This window comes from Melozone crissalis, unplaced genomic scaffold (assembly GCF_028551555.1).
Source record: "Melozone crissalis strain CALT ecotype California unplaced genomic scaffold, PUWL_Pcris_2 ptg000006l_1, whole genome shotgun sequence".
NCBI classification, from domain to species: domain Eukaryota; kingdom Metazoa; phylum Chordata; class Aves; order Passeriformes; family Passerellidae; genus Melozone; species Melozone crissalis.
In genome coordinates this window covers 38,454,602-38,480,145 of record NW_026535784.1, presented here as the reverse complement: position 1 = coordinate 38,480,145, position 25,544 = coordinate 38,454,602, and the positions used below count along the sequence as shown (strand labels likewise).

The following is a 25,544-nucleotide window of genomic DNA, read 5'->3' as shown; positions in this document are numbered from 1 at the left end:
TTAAGTCTCTTGGAGTAAAAAGCACTACTGGCACCAGCAATCTTGGTAACTGGGCAACTTTGCTGGTCATGAGGGATACTGAACCCATCTCCAGAAGGCTTTGCTTCTTTTGTCTGCCTACAGAGACACTCATTGTGGGTTTGTGCTCTTTGCCTGCCTGCTCCCAAGAGTTACTCTTACAGATGACTCTTTGAAAGCAAGACTCAGTGATGGTCTGTCTCCTTTCTGCCAGTGAGGGATGGCACTTGAAGCTCCAGTCATCCTAAAGTTTCCCTTTGTGCTGTCAGGGCTGCTCTGAGCCATGTGCCTCGTTGTGTGACAGTGCTCTGGAAAACAATACACTGGGAGACGTATGGCTGGCTAGGATATGTAGTCATGTCTTAGCAGGCATTGTGTACTGCTTTCCACTTGAGAGGGCTTCTTTTCTGCCAGTTCTCTCGGACATTGAGAAAATACCAAAACTGGACAATGATGAATACTGTACTGAGGAAACCACGTGGCCTTACAGACACGTAAAATCCATGGTCTCAGACCTTACGGAATAATTGTTTTATAAAAACTAGAGGTTGTTCAATTTTCTACTGAAATCTCTGGGCATTAACAGGCTGACTTCATTAGAAAAAAAGAAACTTTAATTATCCTCTAATCCCAAGGCCTCTGGCATGGGAAAAGATTTCCTACTTGGGGTAAACATCTCAGGAGAATTCACTCACTTCAGTGGTGTTCCAGTGTGAACATAGCATGAATTTTAAATCTGGTTTTTCTTCTTAAAGCTGTCCTAGACTCTTCACTAAGAAGGCTGGCTGTGAAAATTATAGTGCTCTTATTGAAAAGAGTGGAGGCCTTTTTTAAAGTTTCAGGTATAAAATTCAGATACTTGAATTTGAAGAAGATTACCACACTCCAGGATTAGCCAGCCATGCAGCCACAACCTCATCTGTGCTGGTTAGAGCTGGGTTCTTTCCTCCAAACTTGCTAAAATAGAGAAAATGACAGAAATTTGGGCCATTTGTTTTCCCAGCTCATTTCCCCCTCGCACAGATGAGCTGATCTGTGCCAGGAGAGAGGTTTCTGTCATGGTGAGGCATTTCTGAGAGATAATTTACTCATACAACTAGGTGTGCTGGCTCTGGGATCCCACACACAAAAAGATGCAGTAAATTGACTGTGAGTGGTTTGCTTGAAGGAAGAAGCGGGAGATTGTTAAGCAGATGTCTTCATGGCAATACAGCAAATTAAGTGGAGGAGTTCTGGGGTCTCTGGAGTGTTTTAATAACTGATCAAAATAGGACAGAGAGCACATGAGCAGACAGCCACAACTGCAAAAGACCAGCCAGCCAGGATGTTTGCAAACTGTGCTACTGCCAAAATTCCCTGAAGGGGAAGAATTTACTGGGATGTTTGGTTCCTAAGAAAGATTTTTTTTCTATAAGTGCTGTGCATATCTCCAGTTTCTGTTTTGTTATTTGGGGATAGGATTCTCCATTATGCAAGCCTATTTGCCTTTTTAATCCACTATTATGTATGAGACTAGGAATGCTTTGTTGCACTAAAGGAGCGGTGACTTAAGTAAGGAACTGAACTAAGGCCCTGACCAGGGCAGGGGGAGAACTGTTTTGGTTTTCCCTAGTTTTGAAGAATTTAGATGCTCAAAACTACACATCACAGAACAAGTACCGGGGTAAGTGAAGACTACTCCTTTTCCAGCCTGCCCTAAAGCATAGACACTACAGTGAACAAAGTCTCATCTTGTTCCCTTTTAATGAAGCCCAGCCTCCCACACCAGCAGAGGTTTGATATTTTCCTGAGATGCTGTCTGCAGTTTTTGCACAGTGAGGTCAAATCCTGATTTCAGTTACGGCAAACTTCTTTCCCTTCCAGAGCATCCCTTCGAGACGAACTTCACCATGTCGTTGTCTGGAAAGCTGATGAGTGAAGATGGGTGAACCCTCTGAACTCTCTGGCTCCCAGTGCCCTCCAGCTGGATCCCCACCGTCTTCAAGGCTGGTGTCGGGCTGCGAGGTGGGTTCGCGGTAGGACCCTGTGGGATCGGCGCGGGGCTGCTGGGTGTGCGGGTGTGTGCCTGCCCCGGGGGCGGATGCCGCGGGGATGTGCCTGAGGCAGAGCCGGTCTGCGGGAGCGCTGCCGGGGCGGGGGCGCAGCGGGGACGCGGCTGCGGGCGGCGCACGCCCGGCGGGGCGCGGGCAGAGCGCTTTGTGCGGAGCGGGGACGCGCGGGGGGCGCCGCTCCCGCCCGGGCCGTGCCCACGCCGTGCCCGAGGGGCGGGGCCGGGGCGGGCCGGGGCGGGGCGGCCGCTGCCCCCCGGCCCACGCGGGGCCCCGCTCGCCACTCGCCGGTGGCGGCGGCGGCCGAGGCGGGCGCGGCGCGGAGCCGAGCGGAGCTGCCGCCGCCGCGGGAGCCTGGTGAGCGGGGAGCTGCTGCCGGGCGGGCACCGGGCCTCCGCCTCCCGGGACAAAGCCGGGCTGGGAGGGACCCCGGCGCCGCCCCTCGGGGCCGGGGCGGGGCTGCCCGGGGGCCGGGGCTGTGCCGCTGCCCACCGAGCATGCGGGCGGAGGGCCGGGGCGGGGGTCGGTAGCCGGCTCGGGGGTCGGTAGCCGGCTCGGGGCGCGCTCCGGTCCCGACCCGCATCGCCGCCCACCCCGGGAGCCCCGGCGGGCTCTGCCCGGGAAACTTTTCCCGGTCCTGGTTGGCGCCCGGAGGGTCCGTCTGGCAGCCAGAGCTGCTTGGGCTGGGGGCTTGGGGCTTTTCTTTGCGCCGGAGCATCCTTGCGCCGCAGCCCGGAATCTCTGTCCCAGGGAACAGGGAGCTGTTACTGCGGGTGCTCGCCGGTGCCCCGGGACGCGCGGCGGCTTCGGGAATGCCTCAGACCCAGGCGCTGGCTTGGGGCTTGCCCGGGGACAGACCCAGGTGCTGGCTTTCGGTCCCTTATCTCTCGCCGATCCCGGCCTGCTTCCCCGCGCGGCGCCGCGTGGGTCGGTGCGGGTGGGTCCCGGTGCCCGGCCGGCGTGCGGGCACGGGCCCGCCCCGCGATCCGGGCAGCGAGAAATGACGGCCGCAGACAGGGAAACCCTGGTCTTCAACAGGCATTTGGCAGCGCCGAATGTTAAACCAGAAGTGGAGAGTTTTTTCTGGCTTCGGTGCCTGCTTCCCTCCCTCTGATTTTTCTTTTTAATTTGCTGGCTCTCATCAGGACACTTGTTCAGCTTCGGGTGATGCTGGACATTGCGTGCTAGATCTAAAAAGAAACAAAGGATTAAATATTTTTAAAGCTGTTTTCTCTGCAAATACCATTAACCTCATTGAAGGTGATGGAATATGCCTGAGAGTGATTCGCTGCCCTTTGGTTAATTCAGACTCTATGAAGTCCATGAAAAAGCCTGTCTAAAACAGTGTCTTCCCTAAAAAGAGACACACGGCAATCTGCTTGGTGAATCCCACTGATACTCCCTTTTTCCCCTGCTTTTTCAAGAAGCAGACCCTAATTTATTAGCCTGCCAGACAGAAGGAGTCTGCAGGTGCTAATGGTTTAGCCGATCAAAGACACCCTTCCCATAGGTGCCGCTTGAATTCGGAGATGCTTGTGGGTCAGTGGCTCTCTTCGCCTTCACTTTGTCCCACCCAGGCTCTTATGAGTTGTCTTTCTTTATGCCATGTAGTGTGGGTGGCTGTTAGAGGGGCTGGCCAGGGCATCTCTGAGCCCAGAGGCAAGAATCTTTACTGCAGTGAAGCTGGTTTAGGGGTGCATGCGATTGCAAAAGTGTCCATAGCTCTGGTGGTGTTCCGCTATGCCTATGTGGAGGAAGTGCTTAAGGATCAGGCTGGTAAATTTCGTTCATGTGCCTCCAGGATTGGAGTGTAAAAGTGCCTGTTCGCTGGGAGACCCTCAGGAAAGGGGCCTCAGTTTGCCTGGTGATCAGCTGGCCAGGGGATGATGACCTAAACTTGGTTCGATGAGGAAGGACTCTCTGTAGCCGCGTGGGGAAATCGTGCGTCCTGACACCCACAGCAGCCGGCTGCATTCTCTGTCTGATCTTCTTTCCTAATCCGCTGAGCTTTGTGGGAGTCCTCCTCGGAAGTGTCTCTAAAGTTCTTGGTTCCAGGTTTAGTTCCACTGGCTAGAGTGCAATCAAACCTGGCCGGGAGGGGGGTGGCGGGGACAGGGACACAGGAATGCAGCAGGAATGTCTTGTCCTGGGGCATTTCCCTCCTGGGGAAGGAAGATGGGAAGGAATCCTTGTCTGTAAGTAATCCAAGAGCAAAACGTTTCTCCCCTTGCAGACAATGAATCGTTTCAGCGAGCTGACACTGTTATTTGTGGCTCTTGGCAAACGAGATAAGAGCATTCTGCCAGACACTTGCTCAAATCAGTGCCAGCCCCAGCCCTGCTGATTGCCTTTCACTGGGTGGGAGAGAAGCCTTTGTGTACCACGGCAGTAATCACAGTGGTGCTTCTGGGTGAAGGAAGGTTGTTGCTGGTCCCCTTGGTTACACAGTCTCTGATTCTGGTCCTTGTGTCTCCAGGCCTTTTTATTTTCCAGAGAGAGGATGCCTCTTTGGAGAAGAAATTTTTCCTGACTGGCTCTGCTTGTGGGGCTGTGAACAGCTATTTCCAAGACCCCTTTTCTTTACCCTTGATCTAAATCTTGCATGAGGCTGGTTATACATGCAGATTAAGCAGGGAATTAAATCACATAGGAATGCTGCTCGCTTGATGTCTTTTCTATTACGGAGCTATGCTTAGAAGTTGAGACTTTTCAAGTGATTGTGTGGGCTTTAGCCAAGCTGTGAAAAAAGCCTTGTAAACAATATGCCTTTGTGATGAATGCAGATTAAGTGTAATTATCACCTGTCCTATTAAAAATCTTCCAGTCTGAGGGCATAATCAAGCTAATCAGACAGTGTTGTGCTTTTCCAGATGTCTCGGTGATCCTTTCGAGTGGCTCAGGAGCAAACGCAAAATGAGCAGTGGAGGGCAGTGCAGAAGACGCAGTGGGCTCTCAGTCTGACCCACGAGGATTTGAAGATGTCTGCGTGCAGTGACTTTGTGGAACACGTTTGGAAGCCCGGCTCCTGCAAAAACTGCTTCAACCCGAAGAGTTCCCATCGGCTGCAAACACCCCTGGACGTGGGAGCTTGTGGCGTGCTCCCGGATGGAGCTAGGACCAAGCCCGAGAGCCTCGTGTTGGAAGACGAAGGTATAACTACTTCCCCCTTCTCAAAGCCAACAATTGCTGTGAAGCCAACAATGATAAACTCGGATGTTTCTGACGCGTGGGCGGATGTGAATATGAACGCAGATCTGTCACAGGTAATGATTAATCCAGTCAAAGCATGACTTCCCGTTACTTACCTATCCTCAGAGTGCTAGGAATATCTGTTACAAATGCTTCCTTCCCTTTGTTTTTCCTTCTGGTCTTGACTCAGGATTTTAAGGCATATATCGGTTTCTTAGTGTATCTTTGGGTGAAGCTGAATGAGCTGTTGCTCACAAGCCATGTGCAGAGGAGCTTAAAAATACATTGTTTGTTTAGGAACTTCCGGTTTTAAAATGAGGATGCGGGTTTTTTTTCTGGGAAGTTTTACTGAAAAGATGTCTTGTCGGGTTGTAGTCAGTGCTGACTGCATCCGTGGTCTTTGTGGGTGAGGAAGAAAGTGCCCTGCCTTCCTACTCCTTCCTACCAATCTCTGCCACAGCAGTAATGCCCTGTGGGTGCAGCTCCTCGCCCTGACCAGCTGATACCAGCAGTGCCTCAGCAGGGTGATGCACAGGCTGCTGCCCCACTGCCTGTGGCAGAGGTGTGCTCCTATTTCCCCATGCCCCAGAGCACAGTCAGGGCTCACCAGCTCTCTTAGCCTCTCACTGCTGTCCCTTTCTTTTCTCCTAAGGGCTGAAGGGCACACAGTGGAGCTGCCATTGTTGGCAGTGTTTGATCTGTGCATGCACATTTGGCATGCCTGCCCCCCCCATCCCTACTTCTGAGCATGGCTAGGCTGCTATCCCAGGATAACCCATGATAGTCTGTGTCTGTGTTCTGGAGCCACACACTCTGGAGCAGTGTGAAATGAAAATAAGCAGAGAGAGGTGCAAATATTCCTTCGCTCTCTGAATCTTTAATTGCACAGTGATTCACAGACAGGATGACAGGTTGGACATGTTTCTGGCAGCAAACCCATAGGAAGAGAAAGGAGAATGTCTTATTCCAGTGCATTACCATTGTTGGTAATGTAAGGATTACAAATGGTCCAGGAAATACAGCAAGTGTAGTTTTACCTGGAGAGCTTTGTGGAAATTAGTGGAGAGGTGAGCACAGCAAAATAGATGGTGAATTCCGGAGTGCTGTTCTGCAGAGCTGGGCTTTTGTTTTTGCAGTTTGGGGGTTTGCTTAAATTTTACTTGTCTTTCCTTTTGCATATGCATGTTCTGACAGGGAATTTGTCTCTTTGACCCATACAGGTCAGTTGGGGCGTGATTTCTGGCAAGCAACTCCTCCTGAAATCAGGAGATGCACAGCGCATCTGCCTTGACAATTTTGGCAATGGTGGTGTGAGAAAACCTTTCCTTCACAACCAGCCCAGCGACTGCTTGTCTTGCTGTCCTCCCAGCTACTCCATGGTGGGTCTGCGTGGCCTGGAGAGTCGAGTGGAGAGAAACGTCTCCATCCACAGCCTGGTGCTTGTGGGTGAGGTGGGCAAGCAGGGGGACAGAGTTAAAGACAAGTTTGCCCTGCCTCATCAGGTCCCCTGCCCTAATCCATCTGCCTTGGGGGACAGGAGCACCACTAACTCCAGCAGAAACACTTCTTCCCAAGCCAGAGAAGGAGCAGCAGTCCCTTCAGGTTGTGACTGTGGTCACATCTCCTCCATCTTGGAAAGCGAAGGGGGCGAGTACTGTTCAATCACAAACTGCCACAAAGAGCACCCCGTCCCATGGGAGCCCTGTTGCACAGAGGACAAGGCTGCACATTGTGAGAAGGAGAGTCACACTCCCAGCGGGTGGAGGCAGCGGGATGCTCCCGAGATTCCAAGGCCAAGTGGCCGGGCAGTCAAGTTCAGTGAAGAGGAGCGCAGAGCTGTGAACGTGGCCTTCTGCATCACAAAGGACCAGAGTGATCCTCTTCCCTATGCCCTGTGTTCAGACAGGATAAACCTGGCTCTCCATGCTGAGCCTGCCACCCTCCCTGAGACCACGGGGAGCTGCAAGGCGGCTGCCCTTGCTTTGTCCCAGGAGGATGAGGAGTTGCCTCTCCCTGGGGAGCCCTCTGTCACTGGCGGCCCCCGCGCTGAGGGCTCAAGCATCCCTCAGCAGGCTCTGGTGGAGCCGCAGCGCCCTCGCCTCGCCGAGCCAGCCCACGGTGATCCCATCTATGCCGAGAGCACCAAGAGGAGGAAGGCACAGCTGAAGGCTGTTGGCAGCCAGGCAAAAGCGGAGAAGCTGGCCCACGGCACTGCCAAGGAGAAAGCTGATGGGTTGTGGAGGGATGGTGGCTGGGCTTTGGGAGGTGAGAAGGAGCACCAGGACTCCACTGGCCAGGTGGCAGCAAAGATAACTATAATGACAGCACACACTGAGGATGATCACAAGACAATATTCCTCAGCAGCCCTGACTCAGCGGTAGGAGTGCAGTGGCCATGTATCAGCCCCACTTCCCACCCTGATTTTGGGACTTCATCACCTGCTATTGAGTCTGGACAGATTTTTCAAGCACCTGGATGTGAAAACAGCACAAGATTTCATCTGGCAGCTCCTGTCAAGACCTCACTTACTGTGAGTCCAGCCATCCCCCCAAAGATGTCCAAAAACAGCCAGCCAGGCAGCGAGGGGAGCCGTGTGCCCCCCATCAGCTCCCACGTGGGAAGGTTTGGTGATGACAACAGCCATGATGGAGCTGGTGCTCAGCTGCTCCCAAGGAACTGTACTGATACGGGTGCCTTTGGGGTGACCCCTTCCCCCTGCACTCATGGGAATGGGGTCTCTGTGGAGGAGTCCAGTAGAGGCCTGGCAGGCTCATCCTATGACAGGAGGCAGAAACACTATAACCCAACATGGACCAAGCAGGGCCGAATAGAGGAGGAGGAGGAGCAGGAGGAGGAGCCGGAGGTCTCAAACCACCCGTGGACAGGAGGAGCTGAGAGTGGAAGAGCTGGTGCCGACTTTGTGGATGACAGCCCGATACTGGAGAGCCAGACTGCAATGACCAAATCTTCTTCCTTCTCCTTTGATTTCCCTAAAGACAAGAGCAATGGTGTGGAGTTTGCACCGCCGCCACCGCCGCCGAAAAAGCAGTCTAGGTACGAAAAAGCAGTCTAGGTACAGCCGCGTGGGTGTGTGCATGGTGCTGTGTTAACCCTTTGCAACTGGGAGGGTTGCTGCAGGAGTTCATTGACTGGGAGGTGCTCCCCATTCTTTTTTCCTCCTTTTCTGTCCAAAGGTGGGCTTTCAGGAGCATGGGGAGTGACTGCACAGCTGAAAAGCTATTTGTCTTTTTACTCTGAAAAGCTGTCTGATCTTTTCAAGTCTTGGTTTAAATGTCATGTGCACTTTTAAAAGCCTTTCAGGGCTGCAAGATATGGCCTTAAGTCCCAATATTCAAGTGAGAAAAAGGTCTATGCTTGGGATGGCTGGTGTTTCCCAGGTCAGCTTCATTCTGTCTTGGCAGTTCCTTGATGTTGAATAGCATAGAAAACCTGGTTGCAATCTTCTCTTGTAGGTGGGACTGGGCAACTTTTCTTGATGCTAATAACAGGGGCCTCCAAAATCAACATTTTCAGTTTGGCTCTAATGACTTTCTGCTTTCAAGGTGAACTCTCAAAGCTGCAGTTTCCCAGGGAGGGCTCCTTGCCTGCAAGCAGGTAATTGGAGCTTGCCCGATGTGGGCTTGTTATGTGTGGGAGCCACCTGGCTTCAGGCAACCTTCTGCTCTCTGCTTTCATGCAAGTCAGGTTTGCAGGCAGGGCAACTGCAGGCCCCAAACAAAAGTGAGGGAGGGAGGGAGAGCTGTTCATCTGGGAAGGAAATAGCCCTACTAAGCAATTAAAAAAAACCTCGAGCTTACAATACTTAGTGTGCATTTAGTATCTGCAGCTGTGTGCATCACCAAACAAAAAAATAACCAAACAAAAAAAGGGGGGAAAAAGGGAAAAAATAAATAAAACAAAGGTCAAATGGGGGAAGAAAATTTGTTTTTCTCTCCATTAATTACGTTGTCTGAATTTACCAGGGAAGGACTTTCCTTTTGCAGGTGTCCCATATTTGCTTTATTGTGTGTGGCAGTTTTGCTACTTGGAACTGTGCATTGCACAACAGATTTGACTCCAGCTCTTGATTTAAAAGTCAAGAGAAGAAGGGATGGGTGTTTGGAGGAGAACTTGGCCTTGGGGTCCATGGTCAAGCTTATGTGTAGCCATCACTGACCTCCAGGCTGAGACTGTGAATTTTCCATGTGTTTTGGGATTGGCTAACCTAGGGAACTAGTGTTTTAAATTGGCCAAGGGGTGAACAAATGAGGTTTCTCAAGGGAAGAGAAGAGATGAACAAGTGGCTTTAGTTCTCCTTAATGCTAGGCTTCCTGCTGTGGTGCCACATGCCTGCTGGAGTCAGAGGAAACAAAAGATCCACAAGCAAATGAGCACACAGATGTGTTTGCTCTTGTTCTCTGTGTGGCGTCATGACACCAGAGGAGTGTGGAGCATTTTCTGCCCCTTTGAGGGGCTATGTCATGCTCCTGATGCAATTGGGCTGTGCCAGTTCTAACAATTGCTTTTGAGTCATCCTGATGAAAGCATCTGTGTGCTAGAAAGCCTGTGTGAAAGCAGGCGGGGAAACTGAGGTGAGGGAACACGTGGCATCCATGACTGGGATCTCTGGCAGAGCTGCAAACCCTGCCAGGTGGTTGAGGAAGGTGTTGGTTACCTTCTGTGGCTGCAGGGCAGGTTGTGCTACAGGTATTTGTCTCCCAAGGGCCTTGATGCCTGTGGCTGAGCCCTGGGCACCTTACTCAAAAGAGCTTAGTCCTGCCTGCAGCTATGGAAGCTGGAGCCCAGGGAGCCCGGCCAGCTGAGGAGCAGTAAGGAGTGATCTGATCAGATTCAGGTTATGCAAGGCCTGCTTTGTTTCTTTGCTTTAAAGCAGTGGCTGCTGTGAGCGTGTCAATGCAGGAGCCAGGGTGATGGGAGGGATGGCTGCATGCACAGCTGCCAAAATCACCATGGTGCCATTGCGTCACCCTGGGTGTTGTTGCAGCTTCAGGCCATGGCCTGGTGCTGGAGGAACATCCCCTCTGTTCATCCTGGGCTGCAGCCAAATACCTGAAGAACCAGAATCACAAAGATGACTCTGAGGCACATCCAGGCTCTCCTGGTGCTGGGCAGCCTGTGAACATGTGCTTGTCCCTGATGGACGAGCCACTGATCCTTCTGTTAGGCTTATGTACTCCCCACACAGAGAGAGCACCTCAGCCCAGGACATTCCCTGGTGGCTCAGCTGCAAAAACTCCTTTGGGGGATGGAGGTGAAGCCAGTGTAGACCTGGTTGTGGCACAGGCTTTGGACTGGGGGCTTAGCAGATCAGGGTTCATTCCAGCTGCAGGAAAGGCATGCAACTGTCCTTTTTCCTTCTAGATCTCAAGCTGCAGCAAGGCATTTGATTTCATGCTGGAAAATTAAGTTTGCCTGTTTGACTTTACTAATGAAAATTCATTGCTTATTTTAAGGAAAACTTGCGTGTGTGTTTGAATAGTTATAAAGCAGAGAAAGAAAAAGTGAGTCTGTAGATTTTGTTTTGTTCATCTTGGCTTTAACAATTAAAAGGGAATTTTTTTTTTACAGGGTACTTTCCTTCCAGAGGCTGAGGAAGCTCTGGTTTGGAAGTAAGTTGTCTCTTAGGATGGCAGAAGGAGCAATTTCAGGGGGGTTTAAAAGTTGTCACAAGAAAAGGAAAATAATGACTATGTGCCTGGTTTTGGTCCTATATAAAGCTATTCTGGATCTCTTGCAACTGTTTCTTCGTACAATCCTCTTTTTCTGCTTGTTTGAAAGATAATAGATATTTGATGTTTGCTTGGTCTAGAATGACAGATAAGAAATAAGAAAGGTAAGAAACAGAATGACAAATAAGTATAATTACAAGGGGGAAAAGGCTGAAAAGGGAAGATGGTGGCTGGTCTTCTTCCAAGAGCTGGGAAGGTAGTTGGCTAGGGAAGCTCACCAGGGAAAGTAGGAACCCCAGGACATGTATGTGCAATGATGATTTAAAGGCTCTTTGATGAAAAATGCACTAGTATGGCCTTCAGTTTCTTGGCACAAGGAATGAATCTTTACTGAAATTTATGTCTCTCTTATGCAGAGGATCAGGCTTAAATGATCCTCATGGTTTCTTCTAGCCTCCAGAACCTTGATGGCTAATTTATTTCGTGTGCCTCTTAAAGAAAGAAAACAGTGATGCTGTTTTGCATCTTGAGCCACTTTCATCACAATTAGTGCCACCTTCAAAAGGCAGTGGCAAAAAAAGCTTCTGAAATTTGCTGAGTGTGCTGGCATGGGGTAGCAAAGGTGCAGCACAGCACTTCCCCACACCTGTCACTGCTGAACACAGCCAGGGAGAAAGAGCCCGAGGCGTGCCAGGATTGCCTGCTCCGGTGCTGCTGCCGGAGGGAGCAGAGCACAGGAGTGTTACAGAAAAGCTGCAGTGCTGGGAATTGGATCACAGGAGAGGAGCCAGGTGTTGGGAATGGGATCACCAGGAAAAGAGCCAGGTTTGTTCCTTGCTGGGGAGGTGGTGCTGGCTGGTGGGGCTGTGCTGTGTTTTCTTGCCAGGAATGAGTCTGTGACGGAGCAGCAGCTGTATCTGAGGCAGGATATTCCTCTTTTCTTACTGTTCCTGAGGCACCCATTTCTCCTTGGAGCTCAGTGTCGGGGTGTACCCGAGTGACAAAACACACTGGCTTCAAATGTTGTCATCTATCAGCTTATCTTTTAGGAGAGTTTGTTTCTTTTAAAATTAAAGTCATTCACTCTTCTGTGTGTTTCCTGTCTTACCACTTAAAAAAGCACAGAGTTGAAAATTGAACTAAGATTCTTTACCTTCTTTACCACATTAGAGTATGCAGTGATTTAATTTTTGACTCACCTACCATCTTAATTCTGTATCCTATCTGAATTTTCCTGTGCCTCTCCAGATTCCAAACCCTTGTTTCAACTTAACCCTGGCTACATAAAAACCCTCTAGTACAGGGAGGAGCAGCGTATCGCTCTGAACAAAGCTAGGAGTTCTTCAAAATTCTTTCTTTTCCTCACCTCAGCTTTGGTTTCTCCACATTTGCCAGCTGATAGCAGAAGGATAAGTACAAATCTAAGCTTCAGATGTTGTAAGTTCCTGTATGCTGGGTTTTAATTTCCCTCTGCAACCAGGGAAAGATGCTGGAAGAAACAGCAAGTGGCAAGAGGAGGAAGATTATAATTATTCACGTTTCATGATAGACAAGCATATGGTACAATGGTGCTTCCTCTTGTGTAATAATTATGCCTAGCCATATGTTGTGTTTGATGCTGTGATGCAAGTCTGGCTTTTCTCTCTTCTGTGCATTAGTTCCATTATTTTATACTGGGAGGGGGTGTCTTGTTGACATTATCACCAAACACCTCCTGGAGTGCAGTTTGCTGTGTGGTGATCTCTGTATGTTCTCTGTTCTCCTCTCCTCGTTGCTCTGTCACATGATTTATAAAGCTCAGCTTCTCTGTTATCTGTTCAGTCCTGTCATCTGTGCTGAGGAGGAGTGTCCTCCTCCTGCTGCTGGCACAGCAAGGCTGGGAGACCCCCGTGGTGGCACTGCAGAGTGACAGTGGCTCTGTGCAGGGCAGAGGTGCCTTGCACATCCCCCAGAGCTGCCAACAGGCTGCCCGTGGGATGGCTGCGGGAAGGGAGCCAGCGGGAGCCTGGCTGCTTTTCTGTCTGAGGGGCCTCCTGCTCCCAAAACCTGCCCATTGCACTTGTGGAAGGTAACCAGATCTCCGTGTCAAATCTCAGTCAGGAAATTCAAGAGGAAGGTATGTCCAAAGTCCAGGCATCCCTGGGGCAATATCCCAAGGCAAGTGGGTCTTCTGCAGTTAGGGGAGCCAAGCTTTGGGGCCCATCTCCACTGTCTCTCTGAGAAGTGCAAAGCATGCATTGGTGATGCTGAAGTCCCGCAGCAGCATTAGGTGGGACCCTGATCTGTGGAGAAATGTGAAATTATACACGTGGCTAGTGGTCAAACTGAGACACAGGAAAGATGAAGCAAGCCCTGGCCAGAGGTGCAACCTGAGACAAGGGAAGCGAGCCGGGTCCCTTTTCAGTGTTAAGGGAACTCCAGACTATGGGTTTGTTGTTTTGTTTTGGTGTGCTTTTTTTACAAGACCACTCTTTTCAATCTTGAATTGTTTTAGGCAGGACTGTGAGAATCATGTGGAAAGTCAGCTGGATGAAATTGTTTATGGTGGGAAAGCTTGGAAATAGGGAACTGGAAGGGTTGTCTGAATATGCCAGGCTGTTGCATAGAGGATGTTGAGTAATTGAAGTGTATTTTAAGCTACCAGAATAGTTGGAGAGCTGAAAATCTGTGAAATCCTGTGGGTTTAGGTTATTAGATTGAGAGAGCTGACTCTGGTGACCTGTTCTTTATGCACAGGCACACGATGACAGCTCTGGTGCTGCTCTTGAAGTTGCTGGTTATGTTTTAGGTGCTGAGCAGGCATTTTTAAATTGATGTAAATTAACTACTGTTACATCTTTCTGAAGAGGAGTGTAGCCCACAGATGTTTACAAGTCAGTGGTGCAGGGCACAAAACCCAGTGTTTTCTTTGGGTTTAAGATGGATTGTGCTCTTTATTTCCAACACCTTTTGGTGATTTCCAGTATCCTTTGGTGAAAAGGGCAAGGCAGAAAATAGCCACCTGTCCCCTTGCACTCAGGTGAGGTGGAAGGAATACTAGCAAAGCAGGGGATGTTTGGGGTAGCTGTAAAACAGGATCCCACAGGCTGTTGCAGCAATGAGCTGTTCAGCTCTTGGGGTGGAATTTTACTGAAATGGGAGAGTTTGACCCTAGCAAGTTTTTGGTAGTAATTCTTCGGTGGAGTGGGCGGTATTTTGATTGTGCAGGCTGCACCCTGGTCTTCAAGCAGCTCATAGGAAAAGAGGGAGATGTGAGGCAGAGGTAATTCCAGAGGTATTAGCTGGCCAGGCTGTAAGATCTGAAACAAGAGCAGGATGTCGTTTAAGCGGCAAACAATTTCTATTTCGGTGCGCCCATTCAGGAACTGCGCTTTGCATCAGTCACGGCGGTGCGGGGAGGAAACGGGGCTCTCTCTGCATCTGCCTTCAGCCACGCTGAGCACAGCACAGCCGGGGCAGCAGCCAGCCCGGCTCTGTCCAGCCGGGGCAGCAGCCAGCACGGCTCTGTCCAGCCGGGGCAGCAGCCAGCCCGGCTCTGCCCAGCCGGGGCAGCAGCCAGCACGGCTCTGGCCGGCGCTGCGCCCAGGTTGCTCGGAGGAGGAATAGGTGTGGCTGGGCACGGCGGACCTTGGACCGCGCCGAGCAAAGTCTCATCTCTCCCTGAGTGCGGGAATGGTAAGGCAGCTCCGCGAGTTTGTGTTTAGTGATGGGAAAGAAACAGAAATTCACCAAGGTTTTGGGGGGGCTGGGGGAAGGAATATGTTAGGAAGCATCTCATCTCTGTGAATCAAGACCGGATATTTTGCTAAATCTTCTTTTCTGATGGGTTCAAACGCTTCTTTGATTCTTGCCGGGTCAGACAGTGTACTGGCATGGGTGTGCACCCTTGTGGTTTTTCCACCCAAATTACTAAGTGTTAAACATCTGAGAAAGTTATAGGATGAAGTTGCATCTTTATAGTGAAAAAAAAATATTTAAGTGCAGTTGGTTGCTTTTAACAGCATTAGCCATAGCAGACCTAAACCCTTAAACTCTTCTCTCTTTCTCTCTCTCATTTTTGAAACTGTGACTTGTGTAGTTCATTGTGAAGTTTTGTAAATTGTCCCCAAGAGACTTGCTGTGATAAATTCATCACTGGTGGAAGACCAGTGTCTCTGCTGAAGTATACCTGAACTGGTTTTTACAGCCTTATTTTCATCAGCCCTTGAGTATTTTTAGACCAAGGCTGCTCAGGCAAATGAGGAAGTCTGGCAGAAGTTTCTTCCGGGCTTCTCATACACTCTGCTCTCCATGTGGTGGTGTGGACACAAGAGTAAGTGCTTTGTCTGGATTGGGAGTGAAACATTTCTCAATCTTCAAATAAAAGTCTGTGTCTGCTGTGCTTGGGAGTTTTGGATGAGGAGGGGTCCCATGCATGTGACCAGGGTGCCACAAGAAAACGGTCGTGCATGTCTTTGTTTGTCTTTCTCAGCAGCCATTCAGCCGTCTGATTAGGAAACACCGGATACCTTCCAGCAAGATAGCTGGTGGAAGTCCTTTTACTTCTGTACAAGTCTGCTCCTAACCTTTTTACATTCTTAATCAATGTGTTGAATTTTATCAGCAGATTGGCAGTTTTGCTTAAAAAATGTGGGCTGATAACGTTTGTGTTCTGGCTGACGGAGTGGGAACTGTACCAATGCTAAGAGCATTTATGTTCTTCTGTGCTGCCTGATTTCAACGGTTTCTGTTGTTTTCCAAGGCAGAAACATGAAGAAAATCCAGGGGAAATTCTTTATCTTAGCAAAAAATCCTGCTTGCCTAAACTGGTCACTTAAACCATGACCTAGCAGGTTATAAGCCCAGTTTATGGTTAGTTTATTTATTTTTTTAGGTGGAAGCTGCATGGAAAACTGCAGGTTTTACATTAAAAACTGTGTGGTAGGTTCTGAGTTTGGCAGACTCGTGTTTTCTGCAGAAACTCTTCTTCTTTTGTAAGGTGTTGGTTGTTAACTGTGATGTATGGTTGGAGATGATGGACTCTTCTGCTACCTATGCCTCTGTCATGCAGGAATGGGGTTCACACACCCAGCCTCAACTTGCCTTCTGTAAAATGGGAGGAGTGATGCTACTTCCTTCCCTTGAGAGCTTTGTTGAAGGCAAACACTGGTGAGTCCCCACTTCTGAGTGGCACTGGCCAAAATAGGATGTGGTCCAGGACCTCACATGTTCTAGGTGAAGGAGGTGCAGACTTCGGCTGAATGCTCTTGGCTCACCAGCTTTCTCTCTCTGATCAAGCACAGCTAGTTCGGCTTGGGGACTGCAAGCCTGTAACCTGCTCAGAGTCTGGGATGCAATTCCCCAGGTACTGGAGAAAGAAGAAAAGTGCACAGGAATGAGGTAGTTTGGTGTGATAATACACAGTGCAGTGTGTGGATAGGCAGAGACCAAACTAAGGCTGCTCTCAGCTTGAATCTCCGTGCAAAACTGCAGACAGGGTCTCCTTTTGCCATCTGTCTCCTGACTTCTCTTTCACTCTCTCTAGGCACGCTCTGAAAATGAACCCAAGTAACACTGAGTTGGAGAGAGTAAGCAACAGCTCTGCAGAGAGCCTCAGCCCACCCTTCAGGAGTGCCCACGTCAGCTTCACTGCCGGCTCCAGCGACAGCCTCGACTCGGACACACAGACCGGCAGCGATGGCAGTAAGTGACCCCTGCCTGTGGGAGAGGTGGCATTGTACCTGAGACCCACTGCCCATGGGACAGCGTCCTCGGGCAGGGGTCACGAGGGTCCAGTCCCCAGCTCCCCCAGTGATCCTTCATCTTCCCACTTCTCCTGCCCTTCTGCCTCTTGATGCACTCTAGATGAATGTGGCAGAGTCAGACCAACATCACAGACCTTTTCATTCAGCACGTGCCAATATCATTCACCCAGGAGATCTCCTCTGGTCTAGATAAAATCTCCATATAGAAACAATCCTGCTTGTGCTTCATGCATTTCACATTGTCACAAGAAGCCCTGCTATAGAAAGTCCTACATAGATTTGAGGAGTATGAGAAGGAGTTTTGTGCTAGACATGATCTCTCCCTCTCATTGTGTTCCCAGTTATTTCTTAAGGGGAAAAAATCTGCCTGCACTCGTTTAACTGAGATTAAAAAATACTTACTATGAAGTCACTTTTTTCATCAGTGTGTAACTTAGACATGCACTAACGTGTTCAGCAGCTCAGAAAGTATTTCCTTAGCAAGAGCGACCTTCATGTAGTGGAAGTTCTCTCTTTCCAAGAGCAACAATGTGCAGCAATAAAATTAAGAGCCAGAGCTCTGGAAACTCTGTTTTTCCACCACTAACTTGGGAGTCTGAGAGTGAGACCTTGCCAGGAAATTGTACAGGGGTAAGAAAAACTCACATATGTTGGATCTTTACTTGCTAGGCACAGAAGCATTTTGCTGTCAAAAATGATAGGAACAAGAGGATTTCTCTGCCTTCACTAACAGAAGCAACTGTTTAAACTCATCATGGGGAAGATGAGTTTTTAAATGAACACTCAAATGCAGGTTGGCTTGCTGATGCAAGCAAGAAGCTGTGCAGTCAGTCACTGAGTGAGGTGAGCTCAAATTAATTGGCTATGCTGTCAGATGTTAAAATATGAAGTGGAGGGGAGCTTTTAAGCCCTTGACACGCAGAAGGCCTCCATGCTGAAGGTGCAGAGCACTGTTAGGAGAGTTGTGAAAGGGGTTAATTCATTACCCTCTGCTTGGGGAAGAGCCCAGCAACATATAAAAAAAACTTTAGAGCAGTTTGGCATTTGTGGCTAGGCATGTGCGCTGGTTGCCAAAGATTCCAGTGCTGACGTTTGTTGCTCTCTCAAGTAAATCTTGTCTCTTGAAACAGGGATTCAGCTGCATGTCCTGGCAGAGATGCCTCTGGTGAGGTACTCATGGACTGCACACTGAAGAATTTCTCTTGGCTCTATCCTCTGTTAAAGCCCCGTGGATGGAAGTGGCGTGGCAAGAGGTGCCATGCTGAATGATCCCTGCCTGTGGCTTTTGACAGGGTTTTAATGGAGAGAATCTTTCCTGTGGACCCATTAGAGTATCATGTGGGTTTTCACTAAAGCTTGGGACATGAATCTCAATTGTTAAGGCAGGTATTTCTTAGCTGAAACTGGAGAGCAGTCACTTGCTGGGCACTGGGTGTACAATGCAGGCACACACCTGGGGCAAGGGTCCAACGGGAGTCAGATAGCTCAGCACCCAGGCACTGGGGCAAAAGAGACGTGTGCTGATTCATGTTTCCTACAGAGCTGTTTCTGAGCATAGAAATGGGCTGTTGAAACAGCTTTGCATGGGAGACAAACATGCAGAAGCTGAAATCAGTGCTGCTCATTCCTGAGGTATCTCTCAGTGATGTTGGTGTGATGGGATAGATTACAGGAGGTGCACACAGAGGGCCTTGGCACTGAAGGAGACAAATGAAAATTGACCAGTGCTACCACAGTCTGGTGAGGAGGGATAGGGCCAGATGGTGCCAGCATCCACTCTGGTAGCTGAGAACCAGGGGGTCTGCCCTCACCTCATGTGCTCTCAGGTAGTGGAGCAGCTAACAGGGATTGCTGCTCTAGCACAGCTGGTGCAAACCTGCAAGTGACGTGCCAGGACGGGCTGGGAGCTCAGGGACCTGAGCCCCTGCCCTTGGAGGTTGTGTGTGATTGCTGGTGAGTCACTTGGGCTGTGAGGAGACAACTGCCTTCTGCGGGCTGACACGGAAAGTGCCCCAGGGCATTCCTCTGAGCAGGCAGAAAGCTGCTGTGAGGAAGTGCCTGCTGGCAGCTGAACCCTCAGCAACAGCTTTGTGAGAAGGAAGGATTGTTTGCTACCACTCTGCAGCTTTGGAAAATAGATTTAAAGAAAGCAATAGATCCTGCTATCTGCTAAACTATTTGCTATTTGTTTGGAGCAAAACCCCACCTTTCACCTTTCAAGGTTTACACTTGCATGGGAGCTGTTAGCAGAGTCCCATTTCTCATTCAAGTGGCATGGATAAATTCCCTTGAATTATTGTCTCTCTTCTTTTAATTTCTCCTCCACCCCTCACTTTTCTGTCTCTATGACCTGAAATTATTGCTCTTTATTTCAATGTCAGATCACCTTTCTGTTCTTTTTTTTTCATGTCCCACTTCTTACATGGCATGTAAATGTATTACCCATCTCCATTCTGGCTCAGGTAGGAAAGCAGCTGCTATGGCTGCCCAAAATGAGCCAGCCATCCCAACCCATTCCATGTGCACTTGGCATGTGGAGCTGCTCGGGGTTAGTGCTATGTAGTGGGGCCAGCCTGCCCTCTGAGCAAAGAATAAGCTGGGAAACAGGCCGTGGGGGGAAGGCCAGATTTTTTCAGCAAAATGGAAATTGCCAAAATCCCAGGCTTGCTCAGCAACCCTTCCCCAGTGTCAAGCAGAGAGAAAAGGTCGATGTACTTGGAGTGCTCCAGTACAGCCAGAGGGCTGGAGCTATGTGCCATGAGTCACTCTCTCCTTATCATGCCCTGCTGCTGAAGCACCGGGTGGCAGCTCCCAGGTGAGAGAGGCTGTGTTTAAAAGACTGTCCTTGTATCAAGTGCTTCATTCTTACCTCCCTGTGGATGACATCACAGCTTAAATATTTACCCTCTACTACCTTTTTACTACTGTATATGCAGTTCACAGGGGAGTGGTTTCAAGGGTGGGGAAGTGCATTTCTCTGGATGGCTGGTTGCAGCCTGCTTTGCAAACCTGCTCTATTAAACTGAATTAAATCCCTAACCCCTCCAGTGAAACTTTGCAGTTGTGAATAGCTGAAGACTGTGCACTGCGTTCAGATGTAACTTGGCTTGCTGCTTTTCTTCCCAGCCAGGGCCCTGGGGGTGTCAGGGATATGGGGAAGGACTGTGCTCTCAGCCTGCAAGGCCCACTCATGGCATCTTCTTGTGTGTTGCTATCTCCTAGGACACTCATCTGAGCCGAACCACTCGCCCCCTCCAGCTGAGAGCCAAGTGTTTCCCTCTGTCCCTTTCCTTTCTGTCTCCACTGAGGATGGTCCCTCCTCTGCCCCCAGCTGCCCGCCCCCTCTGCCCCAGAAGAAGACAGTGATCAGAACCGTGTCTTCTCCAGATGGCTTTTTTGGGGGACAGGCATCTTCAGGCAAAGCAGCTGGTGCTGCCAGCCCCAGGCTGAATGTCAGCCATTCTGAGAGCAATATGTGCCCCCGAGAGGAGTCTCCCTTCATCCACCCAGCCAGCCTGGGGGGCCGCCCTGGTGCCTTCTCCTCCTCCGAGTCCCTGGAGAAGAGCTCCAAAGGAAGCAGCTACTGGGGCTCCAGCACCGCCAAGAGCACAGGGCCCAGCAGAACCCTCCAGTCCCTCTCCTCCTCGCAGCTCAGCGTGTCCAGCCAGGTGTCCTCGGCCTCCAGCCTCCACAACCTCCTGAGCAACATGGACAGCAAGGAGGGGGTGTACAGCAAGCTGGGGGCGCTGTACGCCGAGTCCCTGCGCCGCCTGGTCACCAAATGCGAGGACTGCTTCATGCGGGAGCAGAAGAACGAGCTGCACTTCAGCGAGAACAACTGGTCCCTCTTCAAGCTGACGTGCAACAAGCCCTGCTGCGACTCAGGGGACGCCATTTATTACTGTGCCACTTGCTCCAAGGACCCTTCTACGACCTATGCTGTGAAGGTAAGTCCACAGCCAGGAGATGTCCAGGCCTATCTCCATCTTCTGGGTGGAGATGTGCGCACTAGCAGCACATGGCGTCTCATGCAATGTCTTGTTTTCTCTGCTTGTATTTCTCACAGGTGAACTTAGGCAAGCAAAACCCCTTCCAAAATTGCTCCTTTCCCCTTACTGCTTCTGAAGGTTAATTTGCAGAAGGAGTTTTCATTGTAACAAATGCCAGACAGATTTAGCTTATTGCTGAAGGGGTCTGAAACCCAACCATTTTCTCTCTCTGAAAACATCTTTGTGCAAATACTCTGCTGTAAACTCAGAGGCATTCACCTCTGATGACACAAACTGATGAAAGGCTGCTCAAAAGGCAGCGTTTTGCCTCTGCCTGCCTTTTAAGTGGAAGCTCTGACCCAGATACTGAGCGCTTATATGATCTTGAAACTACAGACAATAAGATATTGTAGATCCCAATTAAACAATGCGAGGCTGACCCAGACATGCTGTGTAAGGTCAGGTCTGAAATATTTTCCTGTAACTCCATGGAATACATGTTTTGAAATGGAAACTTGAGGTGCAATAGTTCAGCTCTTTGAAACCTGGATAAGTAAGCTTATCCAACCAGTTCCATGGACATCCTGTGGATTTTGGGTTCTTGATCAATGTTACTACTTGAATACAGAGATTTTAATTTCCCTTCTGACTTAACACTGGAGACATCTCACCGCTGCTTATTCCTCAGGTTGTTTTCAAAGCCTAAAATAATTCCCAAAAAAGCACTGTCAGAGATGCATTAAGGAAGAAAAAAAAAAAGAAAAAAATCTCTGCTGAATACTTTCCACCATTATGAACTCCAAGGGTTGTTTTAGAATGTTTTAATACATCCCTAAGGGATGTTCTAGTTAAGTGGTAGCTTAAAAGCCAGTTCATATCCTAAAGAAAGTACAGCCAACCCAACAGGGGGGCTGTAAGTAACCAGAATCGAATTAGATGAGATCTTGCACCAATACCCTTAGTCCAGCACTCAGAGCCACAGCTTTTCTTGTGTGTTATACCTAAATCCATCACAACTTTCTTCGTGAAGCCTAAGAACTGTTGTGCTTCTTTTCAATCTGCAGTTCCCTGTGGCACACCCACATCTTTGCTTTTGCCTGCTGTGCTAGATGGGGTTCAGTAGCTCAGCTCTATGGCTGCAGTGCAAGAATTCCTGCCAAGGCAGAGACAGCACATTTCAGCCTCCTGACAGGACTGCACTTGTGTCCCTGTGTGTGAAGTGGGCTTACTCTGTGCCCTAGGTACACTGCAGAGTGGCTTAACAAAGTCAAAGCCACTGCAGCAAGGCCATGCTCTGTGCCAGCATAGTGATGTTGTGTGTGTGTTCATCCATGTGCATGGATACGATTCCTGTGTGCCACCATCCCTCTGGCAGCCAGAGTAGGGAATGAATAATTGTGAAACAATTCAATTGGCTGATCCCTAGCTGCCCCTCCTGGCTCCTGGTATAGATTTTTTGACATGAAAGAGATCACAGACCTGTAGTTAAAATTAGACTTGGAGAGCTCAAAATGGGCAGAGGATCAGACTTGAGCCAAGGAGCCTGTTGAGAAACAGGAGCCAGAGTCTGAGCAGTGCACAGACAGACATGACTATGTATAAAACTGTTTGGAAATGGCTTTGGAGGAATTAAGCCAAGATCTGCTCCATGCCTTGGCTTCTTTTTCCACTAGAGGTGTGTGACTAAGCCAGCCCAGGCTCCTAGTTGGAGCTTTCAGCAGGGAGGATGCCTCTGGTGCAGCCAAAGTCAAGAAGAATGGCTGGATGGGGAAGATTTCCCTGTATTCGTTTGGCTGTAGTTATTCTTCCAGAGACTTTTCTCTTGCCAGGAATTCCCCCCCTTTTCCTATGCCTTACATGACTTTCCTTTGGGAGGACGAACAAGCAGGCTTGCTAGCTAGAGGGCTGGAAGGCCTGCTCTGCATTTGGGGACCTCCTGCATCACCCTGGGTCCCACTGCATTCACCTGCATTCTGCCTGACTCTCCAAAGCTTGTCTTTCCACAAATAAGCCAGGGCAGGGTATTTTTGTTTAGAAAAGAGGACAATAGGGATTTGAAATGCCCCATCTCCATAGTTTTGTCTCATCTGAGTAAATTATCTGTAAATGCCTGGATTCAGACCCTAGCTAGAGGAATACAAAAGCAGCCCTTTTCTTCAGCTCCTCTCCATTCTTGTGACTATTTTAACTCGGAGGCAAAATTGATTTCTCGTCGGGTCTGCACGCATGCTGTGACTGGCACTGGCACGCCCCAGGCTTTCAAACCTTTTATACTGAGTTTCAGCCTGTTGCTTACTCCTGTGGATGACATATAAACACATCACTAAATAAAGGGGAAAAAAGTATAATAGAAATGCCAGGAGGCCCCCTAAGCTAATGGATACTCCTATAATAAACCTGGCTTTGAGTCTCTAATGCAGTATAAAGCTAAAATAGGGAAGAAAATGATGATAGAAGTCATGTAGGTTAAAGAGAATCCAGATTATAAAATGCATTTTTCTCCCTAGAGTTTGCTGCACTTTGACTTCTTTCTAGGCCTGTTGTAAGCTCCCATTTTCTCTTTGGTGGTTTTTTGGCCTGTGCTGAGGAGTACAGCTTATTGCTGGTTTCGCTCAGCCATTGATCAGGGGCTTGAGAACAGTTGCTGACACACAGAAGTGGAATGGTTGAGGAGGATGTGAAAGTGGCTCCAGGGCTTGGGATCAGAGAAGGATCAGGTGGGAAGAAAGTGCTGGAGTCTTCTGTCCACCTCTCACCACAAACAGCACAGTCGCCTCACATTGAATGGGGCCTCATCCAAGAGTGTTAACTATCTCCAGAGATAGAGACAGCATGTCTTCTGCCACAAGCTTTGCTTTTATCCCTTCAGGAATGTCGCTTGGGTTGCAGGAGTTTATCTCAATGATACCTGTGATGTAAAAGATATGTTGCTTCTGTTGGCAGTGAAACAAAATCTTCAGAAGTTATTCACGGTAGGACTACTGTCCTCCTTTCCTCCAGCTACTGGGCATTGCCTGGCAAAGGAAGCGTGCCCAGAAATGCAGCCCAGACAGCTGGTGGCTAAGGTTGGGCTGTTGCAGGACAAAAACAATCCTCAAATCAGGAGATAATTTAAAGTGCTTAAGGAACCAGTGCACATCTTGCTTCTCCTGTTGTGTTCCAGAGCATCTGCAAATCACAGCTTAGCATCCCACCTCTCAACTTCTGGTCTCTGCTCTGTCTCTGCCACTGGCTGATGAGACTTTTCTTTTGGTCTCTTTTCACAGATTTGTAAAACCCAGGAGTCCAAGGCAGCTGCTTCGTACTGCAGCCCTGCAGTGCCAGTTCACTTCAACATCCAGCAGGACTGTGGGCATTTTGTGGCCTCCGTCCCCTCCAGCATGCTGCTGGCCTCAGATGTGGGGAAGAGCATGCCTGGAGATGGCTTCCATCCCTCCCGCAGTGCCAGCGAGCACGACTGCGTGGTGGTCATCACCCGCGAGGTGCCGAGCCAGACCACCGCCGACTTCGTGAGGGACTCGGTGATGCTGCACCAGGCCAAGCCGGAGCTGTACGAACGCCGCGTTTGCTTCCTGCTCCTCCAGCTCTGCAACGGCTTGGAGCATCTCAAAGAGCATGGCATCATCCATCGTGACCTGTGCCTGGAGAACCTCCTGCTTGTGCCCTGCAAGCCCCCCATGAGCTGTGTGAAAGCCAAAGATGACAAACACTTGCCCCGCCTCATCATCAGCAATTTCTTGAAAGCTAAACAGAAGACTGGAACTGGAGACTCCAAGCTGAAGAAGAGCCAGGCCCGGCTGGCCCCGGAGATTGTGTCGGCTTCTCAGTACAAGAAGTTTGATGAGTTTCAGACTGGTATTCTCATCTATGAACTGCTGCACCAGCCTAACCCCTTTGAGGAAAAGGTGCACCTCAGGGAGCAGGAGTACAGCCCTGAGGACCTCCCTGCTCTGCCCAGCCTGTCCATCTACTCCCGGGGACTCCAGCAGCTGGCCCACCTACTGCTGGAAGCAGATCCCATCAAGCGCGTGCGGATCACCGAGGCCAAGCGGATGCTGCAATGTCTGCTTTGGGGGCCCCGAAAGGACCTCATGGAGCAGCCCCTGAGCCACGAGGAAAGCCTGCGCCAGGTGCTGCAGAACTGGGTGGACATGAAGCGTGCCCTGCTCATGATGAAGTTTGCAGAGAGGGCCGTGGACACGGAGCGGAGCGTTGAACTGGAGGACTGGCTGTGCTGCCAGTACTTGGCATCTGCTGAGCCGGCCTCCCTCTTGCACACATTAAAGCTGCTGCAGCTGCTCTGACCTTGGCTGTGTCTCGGAGGCAGCTGAGGGCTCCTGACTGCCTTGTGGCTAAAGGTACACAGCCCTTTCATACGTGAGAGGTTTGAGGCTCAGCTGCGAATGCACGTTCAGCTCCTGGCCCGCACTGCAGTCAGAGTGCACACGCCATGTTTAGTATCCTCAGCACTGTTAGTTTGTGAGCAGGCAGAACTCGGAACCTGCCCCTATTTTGGGGGATTTTTGGTTTTTTGATATGGCAAATATGGACTAATAAACTCCTGCCTGCATGTGTGCATGTTTCTAATGAGCTCACTGTACCGAGTTGATTTCTGTGCCTATGGGACAGTCCTGTGATCCCCACCTCTCCCAAAGCATCAGAGCCTTTTTGCCTGGGAACAACACCACACTCTAGAGTGGGAAGCAGGGATGAGCAGGTGGCTGGTTCTCTTCAGGAGCAAGGGCAGTTCACATAATGCTCCTTTGCAAGGGAGAACCCGGGGCTTTCAAACTCACATCTTTTGGGCGTTTTGGCATCCATTTTGCTTCTCCCTTTCAAAACAAAAATTACTGCTTGTTTCTGTA

At 49.8% G+C, this 25,544-nt stretch overlaps 1 protein-coding gene across 1 annotated transcript; it reads left to right on the top strand.

Moving 5' to 3' along the window:
* The first annotated feature begins 2,381 nt into the window (after positions 1 to 2,381).
* Positions 2,382 to 25,237, top strand: PRAG1 (PEAK1 related, kinase-activating pseudokinase 1). The gene is made up of 6 exons (XM_054294437.1): positions 2,382 to 2,423; positions 4,937 to 5,329; positions 6,476 to 8,310; positions 16,471 to 16,628; positions 19,913 to 20,637; positions 23,946 to 25,237. The coding sequence occupies exons 2-6, from the start codon at positions 5,045 to 5,047 to the stop codon at positions 24,981 to 24,983; spliced, it is 4,041 nt and encodes a 1,346-aa protein (XP_054150412.1). The 5' UTR covers positions 2,382 to 2,423; positions 4,937 to 5,044; the 3' UTR covers positions 24,984 to 25,237.
* Positions 25,238 to 25,544: the final 307 nt, after the last annotated feature.